Source organism: Hyla sarda, chromosome 4 (genome assembly GCF_029499605.1).
Source record: "Hyla sarda isolate aHylSar1 chromosome 4, aHylSar1.hap1, whole genome shotgun sequence".
Lineage (NCBI taxonomy): Eukaryota > Metazoa > Chordata > Amphibia > Anura > Hylidae > Hyla > Hyla sarda.
This window is the reverse complement of record NC_079192.1, coordinates 372241665-372255437: the sequence shown is the minus strand read 5'-3', so window position 1 is coordinate 372255437 and position 13773 is coordinate 372241665. Positions and strand designations below refer to the sequence as shown.

The window sequence follows — 13773 nt, the reverse complement described above, 5'->3', positions numbered from 1 at the left end:
GTGTTTCCCGAGACACGTGTCATCAGAGAGGACCGAAAAGAACAACCTTAACTTCAGAAGCTCATAAGTACTGAAAGGATTAAGATTTTTTTTAATAGAAGTATTTTACAAATCTGTTTAACTTTCTGAAGCCAGTTGATATATAAAAAAAAAGTTTTTTCCTGGATAATCCCTTTAAAACTGGACAATGACAGAGGGTGATCTGTCTGATGAATCACATTTCAGAAACTGGAGATTCAGCACCCGCATAGAATGCGGGTGCTGCAGGGAGATCGCGGGGGGTCTCAGCAGCGGGCCCACCGCGATCAGACATCTTATCCCCTATCCTTTGGATAGGGGATAAAACGTTTTTGCCCGGAATACCCCTTTTAAGTTTCCTGCCAAAATGAACACCCCTTGTCTTCACATATTTAACATAGAGAAAACCTCTATAATTTCATCATAAAATTAAGGTAAGAAAAAATGTGCAGAGAAATATTGTTTGGAAGAAAACATTTTATTTATTTTCAGGTTTTTTTTTCTTCAAAGAAAGAAAAAGCAATATAAATATTATTGTATAAAACTTGAGTGTAATACATTGACATTAGTCTATACTGGTATAAGAAGGGTGAAAGCATATTTATAATCATAAAGTACAGGTCAGAAATAGACACAATGAAAAGACGGATGAATTCAATTGAATGTACATTTATATCACAAACCACACAAAGATACAAGAGGAATTAAAGTACTGCAGCCCACAAGTTATATACAGGGATGGAAGGATCACGGAATTACTATATTACAATACCATCTATACTACAATGAAGGTTTTGTTATAAAGTAAAGAACTAAAAAAAAAAATAAATCACCTACCACTAAACAACTTGTGCGACTGCCCTATTCAATAGTGTTACAAGCTCTGAAAAAGGTTATTGTGTCGATACCTATGTAAAGGTTGAATTAGTGGTTGGATCCTGCTGATACAGGAGCGGCATTGGCATAGTATGCAGAGGTTAGTGTATGATGCTTTCATATATAAGTAGTGCTGTTATTATTGTCAAGCAGCAAGCATAGTATACAACGCTTTACTGCTCAAGGCATCAGAAATTCTCATCCACCTCCAAAAAATTTCCAGAACAGAAACTTAACCAGAAATGAGTATAAAAATCAACATTTTCTCATCACAACCATTGCAAACATGATTCATTGTTGCCCTTTTTTTTTTTTTTTTTTTGCTTAGTGAAAAGATATATGTAATATATGTGAAACATAGAATAAAAAAATCATCATTAAACAATAAGCGTGCGCTACTGGCTCTTAGCAGCTACCATACATCACATGAAAAACAACGAAACGAAATCACACAAAAAAAAAAATCACACAGAAATGTGAAATAAAAAGGGAAAAATCTATATTTTAAATTTTCACATGGTCAGTGTCAGGTTTGCAAGGCATGAAGTAAATTTTAACTAGAACTTTTACTCTTTCTGTTTTGTGGTGGCCATTTTTATTAGTAATTTTATTTTATTTTTATTTTTTTTCCTATATGAAGGCCTGATATTTGACTTCTTCAATGCAACTTCATTTTTCAATGTAATTCCTTTCTTTTTTAAAGTTGTGATTTAATTATTAATAACTGATGGAAAGTAAAGCAATCCTTGATGTCAATCTCTGACATTTACCGTATTTTTCACACTTTTTCTTCCCCAAAACTGGGGGGGGGGGGGAGGAAGTTGGTGCATCTTATACGGCGAATACACACCTATCGGGTCGGTCCCAGCGGCCATCAACGGCCGGGACCCGCGGCTAATACATGACATCACTGATCGCGGTGATGCCCTGAATTAACCCTTCAGACGCGGCGATCAAAGGTGACCGCCGCGTCTGAAGCGAAAGTGACACTAACCCGGCTGCTCAGTTGGGCTGCTCTGGACCGCTGCGGTGAAATCGCGGCGTCCCGAACAGCTTACAGGACACCGGGAGGGACCTTACCTGCCTCCTCGGTGTCTGCTCCGGGCCGGGATCCCCTGCATGGCCGGCGCTCTCTTTCGACGTCATCACGTCGTCGTGCACGCCGTCCCGTCATCCAATAGGAGCGGCGTACGTAGCGACGTGATGATGGCGACATGATGACGGTGACGGAGAGCGTGGATCCCAGGGAAGAAGACGTCCGGAGCGTCGGGGACACCACAGGGACGCGGAGGCAGCGATGGAGCGACATCCAGGGCAGCGGTGACGGGTCCGGAGTGGCGGGGGCACGTGAGTACTACCTCCTACCAGTGGGCTTCAACCTGCGGACCTCCAGATGTGGCAAAACTACAACTCCCAGCATGCCCGGACAGCCAACGGCTGTCCGGGCATGTTGGAAGTTGTAGTTTTGCAACATCTGGAGGTCCGCAGGTTGAAGATCACTGTTGGGTTCAGAATCTTTTTTTTAAAGATTTTGCACCTTTAAAATTGGGTGCGTCTTATATGCCGGTGCATCCTATAGGGCGAAAAATACGGTAATATCCGGCCTTCATTAAACGGGCTCACTTTTTTTTTCTCATTCTATATAAAGAATGCATACACTCCATGCTGGGTACATACATGCAGAAGGAAGACAATCCTGTAGAAATGCTGACAGAAAGTATCTATTACACATGCATTCCCTGGTGCAACAATGGAAACCAATGAATTGCTCTTTAAGAGCTGAGAATCATAGTCCTTCCCACTTCCTACACCAAGTCTAAATCTTCTGGATTCTAGCATGTTCCCTGAACATTTCTTATGAAATTTCAAAAATGGATCTGTTCTTACCGAGAATGGTCCGGACACTGGCGTTTGTCCTTTTGTAGACATGCTATAGTTTTATTTATTTATTTATTTTCTAAGCCACAAATCATTTGTTTTGTTTTATTATCTTTTTATATTTTGATGATTTCAGGTGTCATAAAATTCTTTACAGGAAAAACCTAACAAAAGAAAATTGTCTACTAATGGAAATATACTCTAAAACCAAATATCATCATTTTTTTTTTCTAAATCGATTTTTGCTTTAAAAAAAAAGAAAAAGAAAAAGAAAAAAGCCATGTAGGTTAACAAAGCTTAAAGAATACTTTTCTGATGCTGATAAATTATAAATAACTATATAGCAGTACATATATACATTTGGAAGAATTTTTTTTTTTAGCAAGAATGCAGAATACTCCCAGCAAGGCTGGACGCTATGTAAAAAGTACATCATTGGTTAAGAAATGACTTTGCAAAATATAAGAAGGCCAATAGAAAATCTTGGCGCATTTCGATAGGGCTCAGATATCCAGTGTCCATACTAGTATTCTCATCATAAGTTCTAATAGCAGAGAGGACCCTACTACTAGCCCTGATGATGACTGACACAAACTAACGCTCTCTTCCTTTGTAGTTAAGACATTGAACATCACTCGGAGATTTTGGCTGGGGATGTTCTTACGGGATACTGCTCTGTTTACAAGCAGGATTTATACTTCATTTCTTCTCCTTTTTACCAGATTTCTTCTTGTTTCCTGAAGGTGCACCTGATTTTCCATCTCTTTTCCCAGCAGCATTTGTGAGTGTTGATGTTGTTCCTGGAATGTAGATGTTTTGTCTGTAGTCCGGGACATGTTGCAGTGTGAACTGTGGTCCATAGCGAGCACTGAGTCCCATTGTACCTGTTCCTCCAACCATAGCAGAACTTCCTTCAGCAGCTTCTGTTGAAAATCAAACAAATACTTATCAGCTGTAGTGTATTTACAAGATACCAAAGCAGAAGGAGAGCAGCACATCCCCAATGTAAAGTGCACGGATACCGTCAGCATAGAGCCCAGGTTCAGGGGTCCATAAAATAGTAGCAAATAGGCAGCAGCAACTCCATAAGGTGCAAAAAGTGGATTTTATTCACACGACGTGAGGCGACGTTTTGGTTGGCTCACCATTGATTGAAAATTGTTTGGTGAGCAAACCGAAACGTCGCCTCACGTTGTGTGAATAAAATCCACTTTTTGCACCTTATGGAGTTGCTGCTGCCTATATGCTACTAGTATTTACAAGATAACTATACTGTGTTCTGGAGCACATTCATAGGGATGAAGACTAAATAAGTTGACAGGCAATAGTCAAAGATTTAAAAGACAGATTTACAATGCCATTAGGAGACATTCCCATATTAATTAAGTAGTTAAAGGGGTACTCCCATGCCCCAATGTTCTGAACATTTTGTGATCGTGATATCATGTCCAGCCCCTTGTGACATCACACCACAGCCCTTACATTCATGTCTTTGGTAGGGGGCATGTTGGCCATCACACCCCCTCCCATAGACATGAATAGAGGGGGTGTGGTGTGAAACATGAGGGGAGTGGCTGTGATGCCACGAACACTGCCACCGGAACCCGGCATTTGTTCAGAACACCGGGTGCTGTAGGGGATCACAGGGGCCCCAACGTCAGGACCCCCACGATCAGACATCATATTCCCTATCCTTCGGATAGGGGATTAGATGTCTAGTAGCAGAGTACCCCTTTAGGCAACCTACTGGGACCCTGCAGATAAGGGATAGGCTTTAAAGTACAATACTTTCCAAGAGAGAAGGAGCTCTGTTAGGTCTAACCTACCTGTGCTTTTATATACGACTGAATTCACTTGAGGCCAGTGTCTGGGAATGTAATTATACCCTATGGGTAATCTGAGCTCAGGCTTGAGAAAATCTGCTATACAGTACAGTTAGGCTATGTTCACACCTCCGGAATGTCCGCACAGAAAATCTTCAAGCGGACATTCCGCAGACTGCATGCCCCAGGATAACATGCCGGCGCTAGGACGCAGGCAATCCCCCGTCTCATAGATAGCATTGCATTCCCTGTGGATTCCGCAGTAAGAATATATAGGTTCTTTCTTTCTGTGGACACAGAAATTGGAATCTATTAAGCCATGTGCACAGCGCAGCAGAATCCTATTAAATACAATGGGACCCTGCTGCTGTGGAATCTACTGCAGAATTTCAATGTGGAATTTTGCACAGAAATTCTGGATGTGTAAACATGTTCTTAAAGCGTTGTTTTGTTATAAATACATGTCAATTACATGTTATTTAATGGTGTGAGTTTGTGAGCCTGGTCCCCAATGATCTCTAGCATGCTTACCAACACTCCTGATTTTGGCAGGACAATTTGAGCAACAAAAAAGGTGGGGTTTATGCAAAGGTAGAACCAATGTTCTTTAGCAATTGCCTCAGAGATCACGACTTAATCTAGATCTCTTAGCTACATGTTGATGGCACAGCCATATACTGCAGCTGCATAGAGTAAAAATGCTCATGAACATTGTGGCCATATCCGAGTCTATGAGAACACATCCAGGCTGGTAGATTAGGCCACATGCAGTAATTGTATCCAACTTGCTATGATAAAAAAAAAAGTCTTAATTACATTTTATTAAAAATATATATTTATAGTCCATCACTTAAAAAATTAAGCAGGAAAGACAAATTATATTCAAAGGTGACACAATGGGCACTAAAGAATGTACAAATCACTGGCTGATTATCATGATGGATGTCCAGACAGATTACCACCACATACATTGGCACAGGGTACAAAAAAATGAGCCCTGACAATAGTCGATGAACTATATCTAAATGTTATGAATAGCAATGTAGAGCTTTCTAATGGGATCTTAAGGCACCCGAGGATGGGCAGTATGGAATCCCCTAATATATTAACACTAACCTGGGGATTATTTCAGTTCTAAGAAAAAATGCAAATTGCTTGGCAATAAGTAGAAGGAAGAGTATAAAAAACACATACACACTGATGGGAAGAACTTATTATCTTGTTCGATACAACAAATGTATTTCCATTTTTTGAGCTGACTGCACTCATGTGCTCTAATATCTCAGAGGAATTAGATCATAGATAGTAACAGCTTAGAATTACCAATGAACTGACACAGTTAAAAGCAAAGGACCACTATTTGTAGCACTCGTGTTACCGATCAATATCAGCCTATCTTTTTGAGGAGCAACTTTAGAGCTGAGAGCATTTGCCCGGAAGAGCACTCATACGTTATAATACTTTCTGTCCAGACACCTAAATCAAAGTCATAGCTACAGTACATCATGTGGGTAAAACAAACGGGACATGATGTCATTTGCTGTAGCTGGCTATAAACATTAGATCAAAACATTACGATCATTTGAAAAAAAAACTTTAGTCCGTCATACAGACATGCCAGAATTTTTGTTTTCAGACCCCCATTGATTGCTGAGCCAGGAGAAGAACATGGTTGAGCTCTTTTCTTCCCATCTCATTGATTTTACCATCTTATAACAGGAGATGAGTTTTATAGACTTACTGAACTATACTGAACACCCAGACCCGGACCGAAGAAAACTTGTGTTGATGATATGTGTTACGCCGAGCGCTCCGGGTCCCCGTTCCTCCCCGGAGCGCTCGCCTCATCCTCGTTGTTGCAGCGCCCCGGTCAGATCCACTGACCGGGTGCGCTGCGGTCCCGCCTCCAGCCGGGATGCGATTCGCGATGCGGGTGGCGCCCGCTCGCGATGCGCACCCCGGTCCCCGTACCTGACTCGCTCTCCGTCGGTCCTGTCCCGGCGCGCGCGGCCCCGCTCCCTAGGGCGCGCGCGCGCCGGGTCTCTGCGATTTAAAGGGCCAGTGCACCAATGATGGTGCCTGGCCCAATCTTCCCAATTAGCTTAATTGTCTTCCACCTGCTCCCTGTCCATATAACCTCACTTCCCCTTCACTTCCTTGCCGGATCTTGTTGCCCTTGTGCCTAGTGAAAGCGTTCCCTTGTTTGTTCCTAGCCCGTGTTCCAGACCTCCTGCCGTTGCCCCTGACTACGATCCTTGCTGCCTGCCCCGACCTTCTGCTACGTCCGACCTTGCCTTTGTCTACTCCCTTGTACCGCGCCTATCTTCAGCAGTCAGAGAGGTTGAGCCGTTGCTAGTGGATACGACCTGGTCACTACCGCCGCAGCAAGACCATCCCGCTTTGCGGCGGGCTCTGGTGAAAACCTGTAGTGACTTAGAACCGGTCCACTAGCATGGTCCTCGCCAATCTCTCTCTGGCACAGAGGATCCACCTCCTACCAGCCGGGATCGTGACAGTAGATCCGGCCATGGATTCCGCTGAGGTGCCGCTGTCAAGTCTTGCCGACATTTTCACGATGATCACCCAACAAAATCACCAGCTGGCATACTTGTCCTCCGTGAAACAGCAACTGAAGTCACAGTTACAGCAGCTGCTGCCACTGACACAGCAGCTGCAACTGCAACAACCATCTCCTCCGCCGTCTCCTGCAACTCCTCCGCAGCGTCCGGCCATGGATTCCGCTGAGGTGCCGCTGTCAAGTCTTGCCGACATTTCCACGATGATCACTCAACAAAATCACCAGCTGGCATACTTGTCCACCGTGACACAGCAACTGAAGTCACAGTTACAGCAGCTGCAACTGCAACAACCATCTCCTCCGCCGGCTCCTGCAACTCCTCCGCAGCAACCGGCCGCTCCTAACCCCTGCTTGTCCCTGCCGGACAAATTTGATGAGGACTCTAGACTCTGCCGTGGTCTCCTTTCTGGAAAGGCCTTGTCTGGGGCCACACCACTCTGGGACCGCAATGATCCTGCCACAGCCACAGTCCAGTCCTTCTTCGCTGAGGTCCGTGGTGTCTTCGAGGAGCCTGCCCGAGCTTCTTCTGCCGAGACTGCCCTGCTGAACCTGTCCCAGGGTGTTTCTTCCGTTGGCGAGTACGCCATTCAGTTCCGTGCTCTTGCTTCCGAGTTGTCCTGGAATAGTGAGGTTCTCTGCGCGACCTTTAAAAAAGGCCTATCCAGCAACATTAAAGATGTTCTGGCCGCACGAGAAACTCCTGCTAACCTACATGAACTCATTCATCTTGCCACTCGCATTGACATGCGTTCTTCCGGATGGCGTCTGGAGCTCCGCCTGGATATGGACTTTGTTCGCACGAGGCGTTTTTTCTCCCCGGCTCCTCTCTCCTCTGGTCCTCTGCAATCCGTTCCTGTGCTTCCCGCCGCGGAGGCTATGCAAGTTGACCGGTCTCGCTTGACACCTCTAGAGAGGACACGACGCCGCATGGAGAATCTTTGCCTGTACTATGCCGGTACCGAACACTTCCTGAAGGATTGTCCTATCCGTCCTCCCCGCCTGGAAAGACGTACGCTGACTCCGCATAAAGGTGACACAGTTCTTGATGTCAACTCTGCTTCTCCACGCCTTACTGTGCCTGTGCGGATATCTGCCTCTACCTTCTCTACTATGGCCTTCTTGGATTCCGGATCTGCAGGAAATTTTTTTTTGGCCTCTCTTATCAACAGGTTCAACGTCCCTGTGACCAGTCTCGCCAGACCCCTCTACATCAATTGTGTTTACAATGAAAAATTGGACTGTCTCGTGCGTTACCGCACGGAACCCCTCCTAATGTGCATCGGACCTCATCACGGAAAAATTGAGTTTTTTTTCCTCAGGTTCTTTGGCCCCAAGAAGAGGGGGAGACCCAAGGGGGGGGGTACTGTTACGCCGAGCGCTCCGGGTCCCCGTTCCTCCCCGGAGCGCTCGCCTCATCCTCGTTGTTGCAGCGCCCCGGTCAGATCCACTGACCGGGTGCGCTGCGGTCCCGCCTCCAGCCGGGATGCGATTCGCGATGCGGGTGGCGCCCGCTCACGGTGCGCACCCCGGTCCCCGTACCTGACTCGCTCTCCGTCGGTCCTGTCCCGGCGCGCGGCCCCGCTCCCTAGGGCGCGCGCGCGCCGGGTCTCTGCGATTTAAAGGGCCAGTGCACCAATGATGGTGCCTGGCCCAATCTTCCCAATTAGCTTAATTGTCTTCCACCTGCTCCCTGTCCATATAACCTCACTTCCCCTTCACTTCCTTGCCGGATCTTGTTGCCCTTGTGCCTAGTGAAAGCGTTCCCTTGTTTGTTCCTAGCCCGTGTTCCAGACCTCCTGCCGTTGCCCCTGACTACGATCCTTGCTGCCTGCCCCGACCTTCTGCTACGTCCGACCTTGCCTTTGTCTACTCCCTTGTACCGCGCCTATCTTCAGCAGTCAGAGAGGTTGAGCCGTTGCTAGTGGATACGACCTGGTCACTACCGCCGCAGCAAGACCATCCCGCTTTGCGGCGGGCTCTGGTGAAAACCTGTAGTGACTTAGAACCGGTCCACTAGCACGGTCCTCGCCAATCCCTCTCTGGCACAGAGGATCCACCTCCTACCAGCCGGGATCGTGACAATATGTAAAAAGTTTTTTTTAAATTATAGTAACTTTTTAAGAATGATGAGCATGTTGACCATCTAATGTGCATTGGGGCTCTTTCCCAATGGCAGATGTTAACCCGTTCCCATCCCATGATGAACCAGTACATCATGGGTCGGGTGAGGGGCCCGCACATCAGGTTCACGTCATAACCTGCAGATCCCCATCCCCAGCTGACATCTGATGGTAATGATGGACATCGAAGCTGGCTCCAATGTCCATAATCTAACTGGTTAAATGTTGTGATCAACAGTGATCATGACATTCAAACAGTAAATGCCAGTAATCCCTGGTGTCTAGTGGTCCCATCGACCCCCCCTCCCCTGTGATGTAATCGCAGGGCAACAATGGGTTGCCTGCCTTTAGCAGCCCTTAGCAATTGAGCGCAGATAACATAGATCACTGTAATGCACTAGCATTACATTGATCTATGTAAGCCACCTTATGATAGGTCTATAGGGAGGCAAAAAATGTGTGCAAAAAATAGTATATATAATATCCCCCCCAAATAAAAATTTAAATCACCTCTTTTCCCATTTTTCAAATAAAACACTGTAAAAAAGCTAAACATATTTGGTATCATCGTCGTGTGCTCAATTGTCCAAACTTTTAATAACATTCCTGATCCTGCAGGATCCTGTAGAAAATTATACAAGCTATAGGGGTCCGATTTTTTTTTTAAGTTTTCAATTTTTTCCCCCCCCATAAAACATCTTTGGAATCATACTGACCCACAGAATAAAGTTAGCATGCCAGATTCATTACAAAATAATTATTGCCCCACAAAATTGCGGAATATCTCATTTTTTTCAATTTTGCCTTACATACATATTTTTTTTTTCTGGCTCTGTACTACATTATGTGATAAAATACAGTGTGCCAATGAAAAGTACAACTTGTCCCACAAACAATAAGCCCTAATACAAGTTTGTCAGTGGAAAATAAAATTTTTATGTGTCTTAGAATGTGAGGAGGAAGAACATGAGCCAAAAAAATGCTGGGTCATGAAGGGGTTTTTCCGTTTTTGCACTTTCGCTTTTTCCTCCTTACCTTTTAAAAATCATAACCCTTTCAATTTTCCACCTAAAAATCCATATTATGGCTTATTTTTTGCGTCACCAATTCTACTTTGCAGTGACATCAGTCATTTTACCCAAAAATTCACGACGAAACGGAAAAAAAAATCATTGTGCGTCAAAATCGAAGAAAAAATGCCATTTTGTAACTTTTGGGGGCTTCCGTTTCTATGCATTATTCTGTAGGTCCATACGGTTAAAATGATACCCTACTTATATAGGTTTGATTTTGTCGCACTTCTGGAAAAAATCATAACTACATGCAGGAAAATTTATACGTTTAAAAATGTCCTCTTCTGACCCCTATAACTTTTTTATTTTTCCACGTACAGGGTGGTATGAGGACTCATTTTTTGCGCCGTGATCTGAAGTTTTTATCGGTATGATTTTTGTTTTGATCGGACTTTTTGATCACTTTTTATTCATTTTTTTATGGTATAAAAAGTGACCAAAATACGCTTTTTTGGACTTTGGAATTTTTTTGAGCGTACGCCATTGACTGTGCGGTTTAATTAACAATATATTTTTATAGTTCGGACATTTACGCACGCGGCGATACCACATATGTTTATTTTTATTTACACTGTTTTATTTTTTTTATGGGAAAAGGGGGTTGATTCAAACTTTTATTAGGGAAGGGGTTAAATGACCTTTATTAACACTTTTTTTTACTTTTTTTTTTGCAGTGTTATAGGTCCCATAGGGACCTATAACACTGCACACACTGATCTCCTATGCTGATCACTGGCGTATAACACACCTGTGATCGGCGTTATCGGCGCTTGACTGCTCCTGCCTGGATCTCAGGCACGGAGCAGTCATTCATCGATCGGACATCGAGGAGGCAGGTAAGGGCCCTCCCGGTGTCCTGCAAGCTGTTCGGGACGCCGCGATTTCACCGCGGCGGTCCTGAACAGCCCGACTGACTAGCCGGGATACTTTCACTTTCGCTTTAGAAGCGGCGGTCAGCTTTGACCGCCGCTTCTAAAGGGTTAATACCGCACGTCGCCACGATCGGCGATGTGTGGTATTAGCCGCGGGTCCCGGCTGTTGATGAGCGCTGGGACCGCTGCGCCGCCTCCCGCTTCATATCGCGGGAGGCGGCGCAGGACGTAAATATACGTCCTGCGTCGTTAAAGGGGTACTCCGGTGGAAAACGTTTTTATTTTTTTAATGAACTGGTGCCATAAAGTTAAACAGATTTGTGAATTACTTCTATTTAAAAATCTTAATCCTTCCAGTACTTATTAGCAGCTGTATGCTACAGAGGAAATTCTTTTCTTTTTGAATTTCTTTTTTGTATTGTCCACAGTGCTCTCGGCTGACACCTCTGTCCATGTCAGGAACTGTCCAGAGCAGCAAAGATTTGCTATGCGGATATGGGCATCACTTCCTGATATGGGCATCAGTTGTCAGCAGAGAGCACTGTGGACAAGACAAAAATGAAATTCAAAAAGAAAAGAATTTCCTCTGTAGGATACAGCTGCTAATAACTACTGGAAGGACAAATATTTTTTTAATAGAAGTAATTTACAAATCTGTTTAACTTTCTGGCACCAATTGATTTAAAAAAAAATGTTTTCCACAGGAGTGTCCCTTTAAGGTAGAGAAGAATCAGGCTGGATTTGAACAAGCCCTATGATTTTGTTTTTTAGAGAGGGTTAGCCTCCACCAGAGGTGTGTGCCAGTGGCTTGTACCCCTTTTTGCATTTGAAGCACATGGCCCCTGTCTGAAGTGTATGGCAAGCTTTAGGATGACTGATTTATAAACGGCAGATATCACATTATACAAATTACATCCATGAAACTTCTACTGTTTATTCCAGCCTTATACCCAAGTCAAATATGTAGATTATAATTCTCCACTCACATTACTCAGGACACTGCCCTCCACTCAGAAACCTAACCAGCAATTATCTGAGTTAAATAACTATATATGCAAGGTGATAATTTCCTACATTGTTTTGTCATGCTATTTGCCAGAGGCGCACAGTAAATAGCAGGGCAATTCGTGTGAATCAACAAGTTCATGGATAAACAGCCATATGAGTGTGTATCGGGGCAACATTTCTACTTTTTTAAGATATGGAAGTCCCAGTGGCAAGACCTGTACCAATCACTTGTCAAGAACAGTGATAAACAAAGTCGGATAACCTCTAGTGTGAAGCCACAGATTGTCTTTGGTGTCTCCCACCACCTGCCCCTGTAGCTTTACTGCTAAGTAAGTGACAGGAGGAGACAGCACATTAACATCACCATCCTGTCTCCCCCTACACATAGTTCCTCCTGTGGCTACTGACCCCTGTCAAACAATAGGGGGGGAACTAGTTGTTAAGAATTTAAATGCCCCCTCCGGATAACACTTTATCATGGAGCTTTATGCCAAGTGACAAACTCAGTCTTATGACATCAATAATTGTGTCTGGACAGAACATACAGGTCTAATGGATATTATTTCTTGTAAAATGACATAGGATAATATTGACATTTACACTGCTTCTTAGTTTTGAGCATTTTTCTCTTTTGATAATTTCACAATACTAGAATGAACACCGCATGACACATTCTTTATATCCAGTAACAAGTACAGAGTCTTCTTGATCTGACCAAGACATTTTACAATAACCGTCATGGAAACTGACCATTTGCTGATGCCAGGATCATTGCTTGTAGTCTTTCTGTTTCGAACTGGTTGTTTGGCCACACTCCAGCTTCTTCTGTGGGTTGTTGTGTTCTAAAGAGATGAAAAGATATTTTACTATGAGAATTAGGCCAAATGTGAGGGAGTAACAGGTGTTTACCCATGCTGCCAGGAAACACTGAGGTGATGCTAACAGATGGGAATTTTCATACATGTAAATGTGACTCTGTGCTGGGCACATTTCTATCACTATACTGTAATTGAACAAGGTAATAATATTCAAGAGGAATCGACTATTAGAAGTCACATAGCTCTAGGACTCTTAGGACCTCTATGGATCCTTAACCACTGGCCCAGTTTCATTTTTGCATTTTTGGTTTTTAGTTCTATGAAACTCTTATTTTTACCATAAATATACTGCAAAACAACAAAAAAAATATTTGTAAAATTACATTGCACAATTTGGCACGTGCTGATACCAAATTATAATTTTTTTTTGTTTACATATTTTATTTGAAAAATGGGATAGGGGGAGTTTACTTAAATTTTTATCATAGGGAGATTTTTACAAATTTTTAAATAGTTCTTTAACATTTTTTTAGTCCTCCTAGGGCACTCATATAAACAATAATTTGATTGCTCATACAGATCAATGATTACATATTTATTTCATTGATCCATTCAATCAGTAATCTACTGTTAGGCTGCTTTTCCACTTTTTGGAATACCGTTACTGCAGTTTTTGAGCCAACACCAGGAGTGTAATTTAAAGTAATGT

The 13773-nt window shown here is 43.5% G+C and overlaps 1 protein-coding gene across 39 annotated transcripts in view; it reads right to left on the bottom strand.

Annotated features, from left to right (window-relative positions):
* Positions 1–477: 477 nt before the first annotated feature.
* The window catches only part of LOC130267280 (protocadherin gamma-A4-like), a 357909-nt gene continuing 344613 nt past the window's right edge, over positions 478–13773 (bottom strand). For all 39 annotated transcript variants that reach the window (XM_056516783.1, XM_056516771.1, XM_056516766.1 and 36 more), the window contains exons 3-4: positions 12997–13088; positions 478–3695 (exon numbers count right to left, since the gene is read on the bottom strand). In XM_056516783.1, coding sequence (XP_056372758.1) covers positions 3472–3695; positions 12997–13088 — 316 coding nt within the window. In that variant the 3' untranslated portion in view covers positions 478–3471. The remainder of the gene's footprint in view (positions 3696–12996; positions 13089–13773) is intronic.